The sequence below is a fragment of the Sitodiplosis mosellana genome, unplaced genomic scaffold (genome assembly GCF_009176505.1).
Source record: "Sitodiplosis mosellana isolate CC-2019 unplaced genomic scaffold, AAFC_SMos_1.0 Smas_scaffold_6181, whole genome shotgun sequence".
Taxonomy (NCBI): Eukaryota; Metazoa; Arthropoda; class Insecta; order Diptera; family Cecidomyiidae; genus Sitodiplosis; species Sitodiplosis mosellana.
The window spans coordinates 4,608,066-4,625,142 of record NW_022601422.1 but is presented as its reverse complement, the minus strand read 5'-3'; the positions used below and the strand labels follow the sequence as shown (position 1 = coordinate 4,625,142).

Below are 17,077 nucleotides of genomic sequence, written 5' to 3'. Positions count from 1 at the left end.
TCAAGTTGCATGGTAAGGGCCCAAGCATTAAAACAAAACAAAAAACGAAAGAAAACGCCATTCGAAACTAGATTTCATGGCTTTCAAACCAGAAACTGTATCAAAATGGCACAACAAACAATCACATTCTAAAAAGATTTCATAATGATTTCACAATCATAAAGCCAGATCAAGTTACTGCATCAGGCGAATATTGACAGACTGGTGAGCGCGCGCGCGAGCTCACGATCATCGTGCGCGCATACGAAAATGCAAATGCAAACATTTTCCGATTGTTTTCGTAACAGTGGATTTTGTGTGCATGTGTGCTTGTATGCATGTGTATACACACGGTGAGCATCTGCGATTGTCGGTCATAAATTTTTTTTATTTTTTTTTTCAATTCGAATTTAGTCAGTGATGCCATTCGGATCTGTTGTTCTTGTTTTTGACAGACGCAACTGTGCAAAATCATTTGGCAATTTTCATGCGTTTCATGCTACGGCTACTACTGAGAACGTGCTTTAATCGGGATTTGTTCGCTAGACGGGGGCAAACGAAACGAAAAACAAAATTATGAAATTTATTCTTTCAAAATAAATAGCACGGTGCGATGATCGTGTGCATACAAAAAGCCACTTAAATCTGTATGCCGAGATAGTGTGCATGTTTAGAATGTGCATCGTGCATATGGTTTATTTTCGTTTCATTTACGATCCTATTAAAAATCGGGCAGAAAGAGAGTGAAAAAAAATTGTATTTTTGGTTTGAATTTGTGCTTCAACTCCGGTCGAACGTTTCGAATTGCATGTTTTTCGTCTTCGGTTGTTGCTGTTAATATTCCATATGTACTATGTCCGACGACGCATCTGAGTGCAATCTGCGCATACTACCAGATGTGCAAAATGTGCAACGAAAGTAAGCTGAGAGGGAGAGAGAGAGTGAGAGAGAGAGAGAGAGAGAGAGAAAGAGCGAGACACTGCGTCGAGGGACACGGCAGATTTTTATGGGAACGATCAGTTGCTGCTCATGCATACACACCGAACTCAGTTGCAGCTTGAGCTTGTTCATTTTTGGTGTGTGTTGATTAATGAGGCGAGAGTCAGGAAGAAGTTGGAAAATTGGACAAATATTTATTCGTACGGTGACAAGCAGTAGATGCATAAACACGATCTGACGTCTGTTATCCTCTAAACAGAGCGCGATTTTCTAGATAAAATGTGTTTATATAGTGCTGTCTTGAATTTCAAGTGACTCCTTTTTTGCCCTCTGAATCGCTCGCGCAAACGAATAAACGTTGCGTTGAACACCTTGTCCAGTGCACAAAGCATATGCCATTATCGATGATTTCTTTCCTTTATTTCTAGGCCGTCAGCGCAAAAAATGGTCTTTTTTTTTCCTATTTAATTTGCTGCTTCTACGAATCGAACGCAATTGACGGAGGGAGCATGAGTGAGAGAGATCCCGACAGTGACAAAGTGAGACAGAGTCGGTCGATTTAATGAATCAACATGTTTTTTCTTCTTCTTCTTCTTTAAATCCTGGCCGAGTGTAAGTAAATCGAATGCATGTCATGTACACAAATCAATCTCAAAACAAGATTTATTAATTGTACATTGTGAGCGCGTGTATGTGTGTGTGATGTTAAAATGGTATCGAGCAGCTTAAGGCAAATAATCACAACTTGCAGATAAAATTGCGGCTTGCATTGGAAATTTTCATTAGCATTTGACGCAGTCATTGTGTACAATTTTTTGTTTCTCTCTCTCTCTGCATTTCGCATTCGGTTTTTTTTTTCTCCTTCAGTGCATTTTGTTGCTGTCGTGTAGTGGCTAAGAAAAATGTTTGACATGGTTCTGATCGAGGCGATAAATGGCATGGAAGAATCGGGACACCAGCACACACAAACACACAAAAAAGTGGCATTCGGCGTGAACATCGATGAATGGCACCGCAATAAAACATGACAAAAACGAAAAAAAAAAGAAATCGAATCGTTCAAATGGTTTGACTTAGCATGACCGTCAGGCTGACATGCGACAAACGAAGAGAATTCAATAAATTTTGATGCATTTTGCCGCAGCGATTACCGTTCCTTTTTTACCAATTCAACTCACACACTGGCAAGCGGTAAGAAGCCAAAATGCACACTGAAAAAAAAACCAACCATCGAAAACGTTCGTTTGGCATCGTGTGTTTTTTTGAAACCAACGATTGTTTGACATTGTTAGATTGTGTGTGTATGGAACGAGTCGATCGTTGCGCACTTTTAAATGGTCGCGTTTCTCTTCACTTCTCGCGGGTAACGCTTGACGTTATTGCTACTGCTTCCGTTGCTGCGCTTTACTCGCGCTTTTTTCCCTCAAATTACTCTGTGGTTAGTTTTGCAGTTGTTGCGTGTCAATTCAGTTACAGTAGACATAATGGCACTGTTTTTTTACATTGTTCATTGTAGTTGGGCTGAATCGTTGCTACCATCAATTGTGTGCGTCGTCGTCGTCGTTGTTGTTGTTGTGTATATTCTCTGGCTCTGTCGTTGCTAGTAATTCAGCTAATTTAATTTCTTCTTCAGCTAAACTCAGACACACGGTTTCTAGCTGCTACTGCTGCTGCTGCTGCTGCCGTTTGTAAGATTTCAGTCGTCACGCGCACAGCGCACACACCGTCATTGAATTCGATTTTGAAAAGAGAATATAATCGCACAACAATACGATCTTGTCGTTGAAATGAACGAATAGAAAAAAAAGAGTCTACAACAAATTTATTCATATGAAATGGAAGCTAAACGCGAATGAATAACGAATGTACATTCAAAATGTTAATGGTTCCGACGACAATACACAATGTGTGATGTGAACATAAGCAATATGATCGTGACACGCTACATAAATCACACTCAACAATACACAAAATGTGTGTGCGCTTTTTTTTTCATTCCTTCTTATACGCAATTGTCAAATGCGGCATTTTAAACTCTCGCGGTTGAGGCTTAAACGAAGTGATTGACGAACAACCTGCCGCGACACAACAACTGTACAAAAAAAAATAGTCGCTATTGAAATCGCGTTCATTCGGTTTTACTTTTCGATGCGAAATAAAGTAATTCGTGTGCCCGAATTTCACACCGGTAGCTCGATCATTATGTATGCCCCCAAAAAATCGTTATTCCTATTCATTCATTCATTGCTTCGTTGATGATTTAACGTATTTGATTTAAGAATAATACCACCTGTCCTGATCGTTGTTCAAATTGCGCCGTCTGACGCGACCAAACCGAAATGACCAAATAATTGCACGTGCGTTGAAAGCTAAAATATTTTGCGTATTTTTCATCATTATCAATTTTCGGCCGAAAAAACAAACAATGTGCTGCGATCACAATTGCGATACACGGCAAACATGCGTGTGATTTTTGTGTGAAAAAGGAAAGAAATTTGATTCGTTTTGCAAAGAAACAAACGTTTCTGTTTCCATTTGTCATCATTTTTCGAATTGGTCACTTGAATTTTTGTTCGCCTAATTTGACTCAAGTCCGAAACCATTTGACTCACTGTTGGTATTTTTTCTATGCATTATTCAATGTTAGCCAATGTTTTTAGATTTATCTTTCGATGGTTTTATTATTACTTTTACGTAAGAAAGAAAAAAAAAAACGAGAACAACAAAATGAGTAAGACGAATAGTCATCAAATTATGACGAACTATCTTGAACTAAACCTCTTTATATCAACGAACAACGTGACACAAAAGGTAAAGGTAAAGAAGAAATCGCGACGACGACGATGGCGACAACGCACAGATTATGAGCAATTGAATTGTTGATAAGTTCGTAAAAAAATATTTCACATTTCTTTGATTGCTTTTTTTCCCTTCGTCGGTCTTCTTCTTCTTCTTTTTTTGCTTTGAAATCTGATTTTTTTAGTGTTATTTTTATTTTATTCTGGTGGCCATAATTGATTATCATATCATCACATTTATGCGGTTTAATAAGGTCATAAAAATATGAGCGTGATAAAATCGACGCATTCGTTTGGCATAAATGGCTAATAAATACGGCGACAGAAGGCAAAAATCCACATATAACCAAATGGCATAAATCATGACCCTGCCGCTGGTTTTGTTTCATCGTGTTGCCGATTTGAATAACGGTCGCTATTTATCGCCTTCATCAAATATGCAAAATAGAAAAATCGAGCCAATTCCATTTTTTTTTTACTTTTGAACATTTTTTTTTTATTCATTTTTTCCCATTCTTTAACATAAACATTGAAAATTGAAATTATTCGAATGGTTTCGCAACGCAGCGATTCTTCAACAAATGTCATTTACATTTCGAGGGAATGTGTCATACTATAATAATCACATATCCATATAATCGCATTTATTGTAACATCTTGTGTGCCGTGCCTAAATTTGTCGAAAATATGTGACACACAGACAATGAGCGTCTCGCGCAATAAGTAAGAGTAAAATTAAAGTGAATTTCTGCGCTCCTTTTGCGCGCTATACGAAATCACACATGGATTCGCGCCGCCAGCACCCATTTAAATGACACCAAGACAAGGAAAAATGTGCAAGTCTGTTTGCTTAACACATAAATATAAATGTCGTTTGTTGGGCTTTGGACAAAATGTCAGCTAGAGAAATCGTATTTTAAAATGAGACGCGTTCGTTCGCTTGCCTGTCTTCAATTAAACGCACATTCACCCAAATGGCTTGAAAAAGAAAAATGAAATGAACGAGTAAGTCGAAACACCACACACACAAAAAAGGTGCTAAAATGCATGTATCTGGTTCACATGTTTATTTGCTCTTCAATATTTACTACTGACATGTTCTATATTTGCTGTCGATTTGTAACCATGTCAGAATGTACACATGTTACGAACAGGATGAACACCAAAACGAAACTAAAACTTAAATCTTGCGACAGAAAAGAAAGACAAACTTCTTTTTTGTTCCATCATTCTCATTCATTTCACGAAACGTACCAAACAAACGAAAAAAAAAATTTGTATTTTGAATATAAACCAGACAAAATGCATATATTTACTTCGTAGTTATGATGGGTTGGGTCGGATAACAAATGATGACTTCTGCTAATTTGAAATGCAAACCCAAGACAAAAAAAAATGAGAACGAAAAAAAGTGCACCTTCCGAACAACAAAGTGACATATCCAAAGGCGTATCAATTAATTCATTAGCGTTACACTTGAGACACTCGCTAAATGTGTGTATTTAAACTATTGTCAGCACTTCTTTGTACGTCCGCAGGGCGGCATGCTCTCAAATTTCCATTTCGCATAATGGCTTTTCCTTTCATTAACGGCTTGATAATTACCGTTTAAGAACGAACACAAACCATTTGCCATTTTACGTTGAATGTCTGATATTTTTTTTTCTGTTCGTTTCGTGTGGCTTAACAAATTACGCAGAATTTTCCGAGCAAACGTCAACTTATTTGTACCTATTTAACAGTTCATTTGATAAATTGAAGCCTTTTCAGTGCCATACACGTGCTTCGAAAATCTATTGCATTCATTGACATTTGGTGTTATCGCTAACCGAATCATCAATTCAATATTTTCATTCGTTTGCTTTGTGTCTTGGCGTTTCATTTTATATTTGGCAACACACCAAAGGCGTTTAACACGATCGCATGGAACAATTAATCGACACGCTAATAATATGGAATTAAAATTCAATTGCAACACTTCCCCTGTTTGCGAACGCGCTAGCCAAATACACTCAGATTGGCTGTGTTTGTAGTAGTCGTGCAGCAAATCACACCTTTGCTTACATTATGAAAGTTCATAAATAATTTGGATATTTCAACAAATGCATCGACGAACCCTTCTTCGGCTCGACAACTCGACAATCCTCGCTGCTATCGCTTATCGGCCGCATTTTACCATGACAAAATGCAACATAAATTTATTCCACTGTGTTTTTTGGCATATTGTCCGATTCATATTCGTGTTTTGTATCAAAATCTAACCTCGCTATTTTCATATGCCACAAATGATCTTCACGACGATTGCTTGCGAACGAACTTTATTAGGTTCGTTGTCTTTATTTTTGCTTCGGTACGCGAGCGCACGCGATTTTTTTTCCACTACAAATTACAAATGCCATACGATACCAAGCACAGATAAGCTTTGTGAGTGTGACACTGTGCAGAAGAAAGGCAACGAACTGAAAATTGCATACGGTTCCGACGGTTTTGTCTCTCTCTCTCTCTCTCTCTCTCTCTCTCTCTCTCTCTGCACCGCTTTATCACGTCCTCGTCCACTCTCCCTCTCTTTCTCTATCTGACTCCCTCTCTCCACCTCTCTCGCTTTCATTCTGACTTTTTTTTTATGATAAAGCAATATATTTTCATGTCAGCCGGGGTTTTTCACGCATCGTCGACATATTTTTGCGTTGAATGCAGAAGAAAAAACACCGCAGAAATTATAGCGCAAAATTAATTGGTCTTCTTTCTTCCAATTTAATTTGCTCGGTTTTTTCGTTCGTTCGCATTTTTTTTTGTATGAACGTCGTTTATTGCATGTTGTTTTAAAAATACGTGAAGGGGTCATTCGATCGCTACCAAAAATATATGAATCGGACAATGAACAACAAGAATTCACTTTTCAATAGAAAGAAACACAAGACAAACGAGGGGATTATTTGTCATCGCGAGTCAAAAAAAACTCGCAAAATTCCTATGTAGAGTCTACATTGTGGACTTGTTCTCATTGAAATCTGAACGTGAATCGCTGTGAACCCATATGAAAGATTCAGACTCAGCTGCCTATATCTTTTCTACTTGTGAGACTTGCACTGACTCGCGTCACATATAAGCCCCTATGCGATCGTAATTCCAAACGCAGAGTTATTCTCTTGTTCTCAATCAGAAAATGAATTGGGCCATTTCTTCTTAATATCGATGATTCAACAGAAAATCTCTGAAATCCGATTTCTAAGTTCACGTTTTTTTTTAGTTCATCGATTTTAAGTCGGCTAATCGCATCGAAACATGTGACTCATTGTTGGTTTGATCGAAAGTGCTGAGCGGCCAAATATGACTCATTGTGTATATATTGTTATCATGTGTCCGGCGGCACAGCTAAAGAACAACACCGCACAAAGCACCTAATGAGTGAGAGCAATAATATTTATTCATTCATATTTTTTTGTTATATCATTCTGGTTCATTAAAACGGCTTTCGCGACCGCTCCAAATTCATTCTGAGAACGAACTTTCATTGCCACTGATTGTCTCTTTAGGATGAATTGGTGTGTTTTCAATACAGTTTGATGCTTAATTAGATATACATTGATAACACATCCTCACTTATTCATTCTTCTTCATTTCCAGTGCGTAATGAAAACGAACACGAGACCAATATGAAATGGAAATAAAAAAAAAAATTGAGAGCGAAATGATTTTCTTCTTTCTTTGAAATATTTTAATATGCGTGAGTTTTTACGGTTGCCTCTAATTAAGGTAGAGATCAACTTTTGCTTTTGCCATGCATGCGTTGCTGCTGCTTTTTTTCGTTCATGTGCGTATGTCGTTTATGTTTTCGCTCTGATTTTGTTGTTGTTTTTTTTCGTATTGTTCGCCGTGAAAACAATGCGCGATAAGAAAAAGCCGTCTAGGTAAAAAGAGAAAAGAATTGGAAAAGGAAAATAATGCTTGACGATACACACATCGTTTGCCTTGCGAATACTCTTTTGCCGCTGCCGAACAATGCAATTTCATGGAAAAAGCAGTAAATGGCATACGAATTACTATTTACTGAACCAAAATGTGATGGAATCGCGAGCATGGCGCTCACATGAACTGTTCTTAATGATTCAACAACAGTACATGTTCTCAAATGATTCCCGAATCACGATGAATTATACGGCGAATATGATTCGATAAAGGTTTGTTTTTCGATTATGTGTCATTTTTGACTCATAGTTTTTGCGTTCGACACGTAACCGTTTTTCCATGAATGCTTAAGTCGAGGCGCATCCGATCTCATTTAAACCACATTGCGAGCACGAGTTTAGCTCACACAAACATACAAACACCGGACATTGTTGATCTTGTTTTCTCTCTCCTTACCGGGACTTCTTCTCAACATATTCACCGTATTTCGCTTTGTTTTTTCGATTCAATCCATTGACCATTATCAATATTCTCTTTTGCTTGTGTGTCCGTGGAGTTATGGCTCCCGCATTTTGTTGGTTTTTTTTTATTCTCGACTGGTTTCGTTTCCAGAAACTGGATCTTAAGAAAATCTTTGCGTACGCGTATTTTACGATACTGTTTTTGTCTCTCTTCTTTCATTTGATATTGCTGCCTCATTGAAACGCCGATCGATTGACAAATGAATGACAACGCCGAAGCATAAACACATTTCGAATCGAAAACGATGTGAGGAAAAATGTTTATGACTGCTCGACGTTTTATGCGTTTTCAAGCATTGGCGACAATAAAAATGGGATTAATCATGGAAAAAAGAGTATAAAATAAAATAAATATATATATATATATAAAGAGAGAAAAAAAAACCGAGGCAATATTTAAAATCCCAAAACCGGCCCCAAAGCTTTGGCCATTCTTCATTGCCGCCGCAATGAAATTACACTGTGAAATTACACTGTGTAAATTGAGACTGAGTGACCGAAGCAAGAGAGCACGATAGAGAGAGAGAGAGAGTGAGTGAAGAAAAGGCTTTCATGGTATCACGTGTTGCGATCAAGAAAAACGATCATTTTAATGTCATGCACCACACACCGTTACTCTCTGTGCGCACAGAGTTTTGTGTATGACTGAGAGTGGCGATTTGGCAACAAGATAAATACCTTTCAATTCTGGACAATCCAATAATTTTCCGAATTGCTTTCAGAATGGCGGAGGGGGGGGGGGGCTCATTCGAAGTGTGTCTCTTTCTCTGTCTCTAATTTTGTGTATGTGTCCGTCTGTGTTATAAAGGGCATGACCGGTTTTCGGATTACATTAGAATATAAAAACTTATCGCTCACAAGCCATTAACCACAGCCAAAGTATTCTCGCAGCTTTTGACAGCTTCGACCATTTCACGTATCATTTGGGTAATTCTAATTTTTATGCTTGCGCTCTCGCATACACTTGTACACAAGCAAGCAAGCCAAACCAAACGCACCTCGAAATGCTAAGCTAACTGCCCCAATCGAAAATCACCGTGGCCTTAATTTATTCAACGAATTATGAAGCCATGTGAATAGCCAGACTTAAAACAAAATATGCTCAAATCAAATACACAAATCATAAATTTTGTATTTATAAAGATTTACGAAACAAAAAGAATAAAAATAATTTGAGATAGAGTCGAGAGAGAAGTGTGAGTGAGTAAGAGATAGAGAGAGATGGAAAAAAAGCCACATTATACGTATCCATGCCCAATATCGTTAAAATGCGAGAAAATAAAGTAGTAAATATTAGATTAGCATTAACTGGACATGGGCCTCAATGTTTTATGATAACCAATACCCATTTTAGAGAATATGCTGGAAAACTAGAAGATGTTGTACCATAAAAATCTCTCACATAAATATCGCTAGTTTGGATGTAAAACGTTGTTGTGTTGTTTTTTTTTTTATTCATCGTCTCTCTTCTCTTGGGCTGCTGTGCTCCAATATCGAATCGGTGCGTGATCTACAGCAGCGAGGCCGAGCACACCATTTGTGCTGTTAAGTACATCGATCCATATTGATAGCAAGTATGGAATTGACAATGTGTGTTAGATGTTGTTGTTGTTTTTTTTTTTGGTATTTTAACAAAGAATTGTTTCACATCACATTTTCCCATGGAACTACACAGAGAAGAGAGAAAAAATCCAATATTTTTCTAGCACAAAATTGTCAAATCATTTTGCGTCGAGGATCATTCGATTTGTTATTGCGTAAAAAATTGTTGCTAAAAAGGTACACAGACTCAGTTCGCTCAGCAAGCAATTTATACTTTGTTTTTTTTTTCCTGAACAAAGAAAAACTCTCGATTGAACCGAAACGAAATGTCGATTATGAACGAAAGCGAATAGAAAAAACGTGTGGATATGCGCCGTATCAAATGGACCCAAAATAGAGTGAAACTAGTAATCTTGTTAGTAGTATTTTTTACGGTGGTTCTTTAAAAAAAAAGTATATTTCAATCCACACACTCATCTAATAAGACGAAAATAGTCTTAAAGAATTTCATGGAAACACACAATCTCTGAGCCAGAACAATGAACTATAATGGCCAAAGAATGAACGGACGAGAAAAAAGAACACAACAACCACATCAACGTCGACGCTTGTGCATCAATGGGCTAGATCATATTTTCTTGAGAGATTTATGTGAATAAAAAAAAAACGAATCGGTCTATAAACAAATGAATTCGATGCAAGCGAATGAAACAAAAAAAAAAACGAAATCCATTTAAAGTAGCTCCATATAAAAATGCCGTACATTTTTTTTTCTTCTAAATGCACATATTTTCGGTGTTGAATAAAGATTGACTACCATACATTTGGTTGTTCAAACATAATTTCGGCGCTGATTTGTTCATCATTTCCATTCGAGAGAGCGGCGTGAGAGTGACAAAGATAGGCCGAGAATGAGAAAGAGAAAACAAGAGAAAGAGAGTGAGAGAGCGAGAACTGTAGTGTGTTACTTGCAGCAACTTTCATTCCCAACTATCCATCCATTCTTCCATTCTCAACCGAAAACAAACGAACAAACCCAAATTAAATGCAATCTCAGTGCAAAATTCAAACAATAGGCCTGTACATTTGTGGGGGATTGTTGGACCGATGCAAAAGAGCGAAGAGTATGAACGTGAGCATAAACAAAGCAAAATACATGAAAATATAATATCCTAAAGACAAAAAAAAAGAACCAAAACGTTTGCTCGGCACACACAACAACACAGCAACTGTTTGGATTTTTAGATGAATTAAGAAAATTGCTTTGATGCATGTGTGCTGTGTGGATTGAAAAACTTCCATATATACTTCCACACAGTCGTTTTTATCGTCGATTCTGTTCTTCTTTTTATGCTCACTCTCTACAATGTATGCGCGTTTTTGTATTCCAGAGAAATCAACAACTATAAAAGTGCTGATGCCGTGTGTTGTTGTTGTTGTTGTTTTTTCTTCTTTGGTTCATGTGCTTGTATGCACTATAAGTCTGTGTATGTGTTTATGTTTTGGCTTCATTTTACACAATTCTTTGTATTTTCCCGTTTGCACGAAGAAGAAGAAGAAGAAGTAGAAAAAAAAACAAATCTCTGCCTTTCGTTTATGCCCATGTTTCGTCTTGAGCGTTGGAGTGAATGCAGCTACAATCTCAGCACAACATAGAGTCAGAGGTAGACCGCATTTTTATATGATATACACAACATTTGTATGCGATGCTCACAAACACACATCAACATCGATGCGATCACATATTATGAGTGCAGCAACAGCATTTGTATATTCGGGTACACAAAGCTCACGTTTCTTCACACATCATACTATATTCTTTTTAAGTGCAATTCGAAAGAAGAGTTGGGTTTTTCGTTCACCGAGCCAAGTGAAAGGGATAGCAAGAATTGTTGGTAGAATAAAGGCTGCGAGATAAAAAAAAAGATGAAAAATGGCAAAATGTATAATAACGCAACGGTCACAATATACGAATATTGTTGACAACAAGCACTCATACATTTCAGAATTGTACCTTCATCGATTGGAAGAATGAGTTTTTATTTTGACTTTACGTCAATACGTTTATGCAGTTGCACTCAAACCAGACAATTGCTCTCCCCTTTATGTGACCAAATTATTGTCATCCGATTCGTCTGAGCGACGAACACAAACACCACAAGAGTTACAGAATGAGATACTAATACGAATGGATCGAGAAAGAAAATGTCATGATAAAAGTTGTCGTTGATAGCAACACCAAAACGAAAGGCAACCAAAACACATTTTCGGATACAAGATCAGTCTCTCTCTCTCTCTCTCTCTCTCTCTGTGTGTGTGTGTGTGTGTGTGTTGTTTTTCATTTGAAACGACTGATTAATGCGATCACACCAGCATATTGTTTGTTTTGGTGCTAAAACGGCGCAATCAACTTACATTCAATTTTATTTGTTTTCTTTTGCCGTTTTTACGTGCATGTGTATTGGTTCTGTTTTCTCTCTTTATCCAGGACGAAACACTAAATTATTGGTTGATTTTGCAGAAAAAGTTTCAGAAAAAAAAGTGAAAAAAAAACAATGAGTAGCTTGAGCCGATCAACCGTAAATACACATCTCATTGTAGCCGCTCTGCTGCAAAGACATGCCTGGATAATTTCAAAACGGACACAGGAAAATGTGTTCTATTCCATCACGAAATGTATACTCAATTCCTGATGATTTATGCATTGATGCCTGGCTACATTGCATTTTATTGTTTGGCTTTCGTTCATTTCTTTCTCCGTGTCTATTTCGTTTCGTTCAACAAACGCGTGAATGCATGTATTCGATCGATGCATCAGCGTATGTGTGTTTGTGTGTGTGTGTGTGCTGTTATGCCATGTTGGATTTTATGCTGCACCCGTAAGACTGCTAACAAAGGAGCTACATATTTAATGATTGTTTGCGCAGGAGAGTATTTATACTCATCATCGATTGCCTGTGCTCTTTCTCTCATTCTCTTGCAATCTTTTTCGTTCTTTCTCTCTCTTTCTCCCTCTTGCTCTCTCGCTGTCTCTTTCTCTTTCCATCTCTCTCCCACTGTGTGTCTCATAACTCTGTGCCATTCACCGTGGTTTACGATGCAATTCTGCATCCGATGCAAACTATCCGATGATCATCGGTAAAATATGAGTCACGCAAAACAATTTTTGTTATGGTCCAAATTTATCGTTCATTTGTGTTGATGTAATATTTCCGTCTAACAACGATATAGCATTCCTTTGTGATAAGGAATATCTGAATGTTGACACACTTCAAATGCGTCAAATATGTTTTTCTCAAGAATGATTACAATTACAATGTATAGATATAAACGCAATTCTACGAAGAAGAAAAAACGCAATCAGTACAATGAAAACATTGACCATTGCCAATGGATACAATGGATGAAAGGTATATGAAATTTTGGCCATATTTTGACTATGTTCAGTGTGTTTCCAAAATAGAAAACCAGCCAGAAAACTTGATATTGCCTGATAGCCAGTGGCACCAATATATATGTATCAATCGAATTGGATTCGATTCCATTCGATTGAAGTGTAATGGCAAAATTCCGACAAAATATAATCATTTAATTACCTGGATTAATGATGTCCGATGGAACGAATGGGTATATCCAAACAGACGGGGTGATTTTTTTTCTTCTTTATATAAATATTTAAACCAATGAGATTTCCAAACATAAAGGCGGTGCTGTCAATTCAATTGCTGTTGAATAATAATAATCCTTTTCTGGTTAATTAGAATTGTTTTCTCTTTCTCTCTCTCTTTCACTTTCCGTTCACATAACTTTTCACTATTTTTTCTTTCTATTTATAATTTCACCACAATTTTTTTTCTTCTGCTGTTTGTCTACAATCAAATCGACATTTTTATTATGCACTTTGATCTATGATACAGTTTTTCGTACGTGATCCGTTGTATCAGTTGTATTTGCTTCGAGACCGCAAATGAAGTAAAAATACGGCAGAAAAAAGACCAACGTTGTTGTCGAGTCGAAAGAATGCAGTTATCAATTATTTATAATTTTTTCGATAAGTTCAAACACAATGTATTATAAGGCACACACATGTAATCAAACTTCTATCCACACCTGACTCTTGATCAGTGGTGCTTTGTTATTGTTGTTGTTGTTGTTGTTGTTGTTGTTTGGTACTCGATGTTTTCCGGGTGTGCATTGCAATTGTAAACCGCCCAAGCAACTGAATCGAAAAAATGTTGAGAAAATTTGCGATATTGGTTCTTTGCAAATTAATGTCATCAATCACCACACCGGATAATTAAATAGATACACAATTGTATATAAACAAAACAAAATCCAAACAAATCGGGAAGATTGTACACACAGGAAAATAAACGAACGAACTAACGAACGAACGAAAAAAGAAACGAAAAAACAAATCGTCAAATCATTCACACAGAGAGTACGTCCAAATCATATCGTTGCGTTGCGACACGCTAATAGACACTGAACCAAGCATTCAAACAACATTTCAGATCGCTACAACTTGTAGATTTACCAATACCAATGGAAGCGCGGTCCAATGTTAGTGCACGGCACGGGCAATAAAAGCAGTCGGTAATACCAACACACATTCATCGCACCACGCCAAACAGTACGCGATGCTTAGACTTTTGCATGTCGCATACACTTCTTTCTTTTCGCTGTACTACGAAGACAACAGAACACGGCTGCATCCGAGCTCCGTCACTGTGTTGGTGTGTATGTGTTTCTGTTGAGTCTGGAGTTGTGCAGCATGAAAACACAAAATAATAACAACAATTACGATTAAATGGACTCGCGCTTAGAACCGGTTTTTTTTTTCTTAGACCAACTCATAATATAACCTATGCAAAGATCAACGACCAAATGCTCCGAATTAAATTCCCGTTTTCATCGAATACAAAGGTAATATTTGCAAAAGTTGTTAAGTATTTTTTTTTTTTTTTCAAAAAAAAATAAATAAATAAAATGAACAAAATCTGTGCAACTGTTGCAATTTACAATTTAAGCGCTTGCCCTCGCTAAAAGTTGCGGTTGGGTAATGCAGTTCGTGTATATTCCATTTTGAAGATGACTATGTTATCTACATTGTCAACGCAGTGTGTGAGCATCGGACAACACCAACAACGATTGTAAATGTTTACTGAAGTCGGCGTTTACTCCAACCACAAATGTCATACACACACTCACACTGTCTTTGCCATAATTCGCCGTACAAACAGTCTACAAATGAAATGATGTTTTCGTGTTGATTTTCGAATGCGAAATGTGTTGTGGATTCAATTGATTTTTATCTATCTAATCTACCTATGAATTGAATAAATAAAGTGAGCAACGGAAAGTCAAAGCAGTTCGAAGGGATTGCAAATTAGTTGAAAGAAAATAAAAATGGAAACAATACTGGAGCAACAGCGACGGTACCATGAGGAACGTGAGAGACTTGTCAAGCTGATGGTTGATGAATATGCCACGAAAAAAGCATCGGTAAGTTATATGTCTCTCTCAACAATCTTTTTTTTTTTATTCACAATGGCCACAAATTCAAAGTGATTTTAAAATTGAATTCCATTTGATAGGAACGGGAACGGATACTCTCCGAGCACCGTCTAAAGTCGCTATTGGAAATGTATGTTGGCGCAACGACATCATTGCGTGAACTGTATGAGGACAAGGATGGTGAACGAAAAACTGAAGTGGCCGCGCTGTCGGGTCCGAATGAATTTAGTGAATTTTATTCGCGTCTGAAGCAAATCAAAGATTTCTACAAGAAGCATCCGAATGAGGTCAGTGTTCCGCTGCAGGTTGAATTCGATGAATTGTCAAAAGTGTACACGGGAACATCGGCCGATGTGGATTGTGCATCGCTACTGGTGGAATTCAGTGATGAAGAAGGTTTTGGTCGTTATCTCGATCTACACGAATGCTACAACATGTTTTTGAACTTGCGCAACGTCGAAAAATCTGATTATATTACCTATTTAATGACATTCGATCATGTGTTTGACATACCAAAAGAGCGCAAAAACATGGAATACAAACGATACATCGAGACACTAATAAATTACTTGCATAGCTTTGTGAGTAGAGTGCGGCCATTGTTGGATTTGGATGCTGAAATGGGCCAAGTCCTGATGAATTTCGAGCAACAATGGCAAGTCGGCCAATTTCCTGGTTGGCCAAAAGAACAGGAAAGTGCGATGACACATTCGGGTGCACATTTGGATTTATCCGCCTTTTCCAGTCCCGAAGAGTTAGCTTCGCTTGGTTTGGATCGTTTGAAGTCTGCCTTGATGGCATTGGGCATTAAATGCGGTGGCACATTGGAAGAACGTGCACAGCGTCTATTTTCAACGAAGGGCAAACGAAATATTGACGCATCGCTGATGGCAAAGAAAAATGCCGGCCGACAAAATACTCGAGATGCAGCACGTAATTATGAAATAGCCACTCTTGAAGCGCAACTATATCGTTACGCTGAATTGGTATCGGAACACCGAAGTGCGACCAAAGAGAATGTGCAACGCAAACAGGCGCGTACCGATGGTGAGCGCGAAGACAGTGATGCCGAGGCAAGCGAATCAGAAGTTGAAGATGACGATGCCGATGATGTCCCATACAATCCGAAAAATTTGCCATTGGGCTGGGATGGTAAACCAATTCCATATTGGTTGTACAAACTGCACGGTTTGAACATTAGCTACAATTGTGAAATTTGTGGCAATTACACGTATAAAGGACCAAAAGCGTTTCAGCGACATTTTGCCGAATGGCGACATGCTCACGGTATGCGTTGTCTTGGCATTCCAAATACCGCTCACTTTGCCAATGTCACACAAATCGAAGATGCAATCACACGTAAGTTTAATACCATGGTGTTGTTAAACATTTTTGGTGTTGTTATTCTGAATCGGTTTGAATTGAAAAACAATCTAATGAAAAACCTCTTGTTTTACAGTGTGGGAGAAGTTGAAGACACAAAAACAAGGCGAACGATGGATACCGGAACAGGAAGAAGAATTCGAAGATTCACAGGGCAACGTAGTGAATAAGAAAACGTTTGAAGATCTTAAACGACAAGGATTACTCTAAACAACCTGCAACCACAGCGATGCTCGTAATAATATCATTAAATGGATCAACATTTGAAATCAATCAGCTGAAATGGATTTTTTTTTTAGTTTTGTTTCTTTTTAAATTGAACCATCCAATTCCCTTTTCGAGCTAATGATTTATTCTGACCAACACTTTGGAATAATTGTAACACTGAATTGTTTCTGAAATTCATACTGAATAAAGAGTATTTTAAAAAAATATCACAATTTTGTCTAAATTAACGAAAATATTGCAAGAGAACGGCCGGAATTCGCC

General features: G+C 37.6%; 2 protein-coding genes across 4 annotated transcripts in view; one reads left to right on the top strand and one right to left on the bottom strand.

The window, feature by feature from the left end:
- LOC129576365 (semaphorin-1A) overlaps positions 1-14,180 on the bottom strand; it is a 97,013-nt gene extending 82,833 nt beyond the window's left edge. For 2 of the 3 annotated variants that reach the window (XM_055461341.1, XM_055461339.1), the window contains exon 1: positions 13,285-14,175. The gene's annotated coding sequence lies outside the window, so the exon portion shown is untranslated. Of the gene's footprint in view, positions 1-13,284 lie in introns of all 3 variants that reach the window. The other variant, XM_055461344.1, reaches the window with a different exon arrangement.
- Positions 14,181-14,856: 676 nt separating this feature from the next.
- On the top strand, positions 14,857-16,951 carry LOC129576359 (splicing factor 3A subunit 3). Its single transcript, XM_055461316.1, has 3 exons — positions 14,857-15,193; positions 15,286-16,564; positions 16,665-16,951. The coding sequence occupies exons 1-3, from the start codon at positions 15,098-15,100 to the stop codon at positions 16,796-16,798; spliced, it is 1,509 nt and encodes a 502-aa protein (XP_055317291.1). The 5' UTR covers positions 14,857-15,097; the 3' UTR covers positions 16,799-16,951.
- Positions 16,952-17,077: the final 126 nt, after the last annotated feature.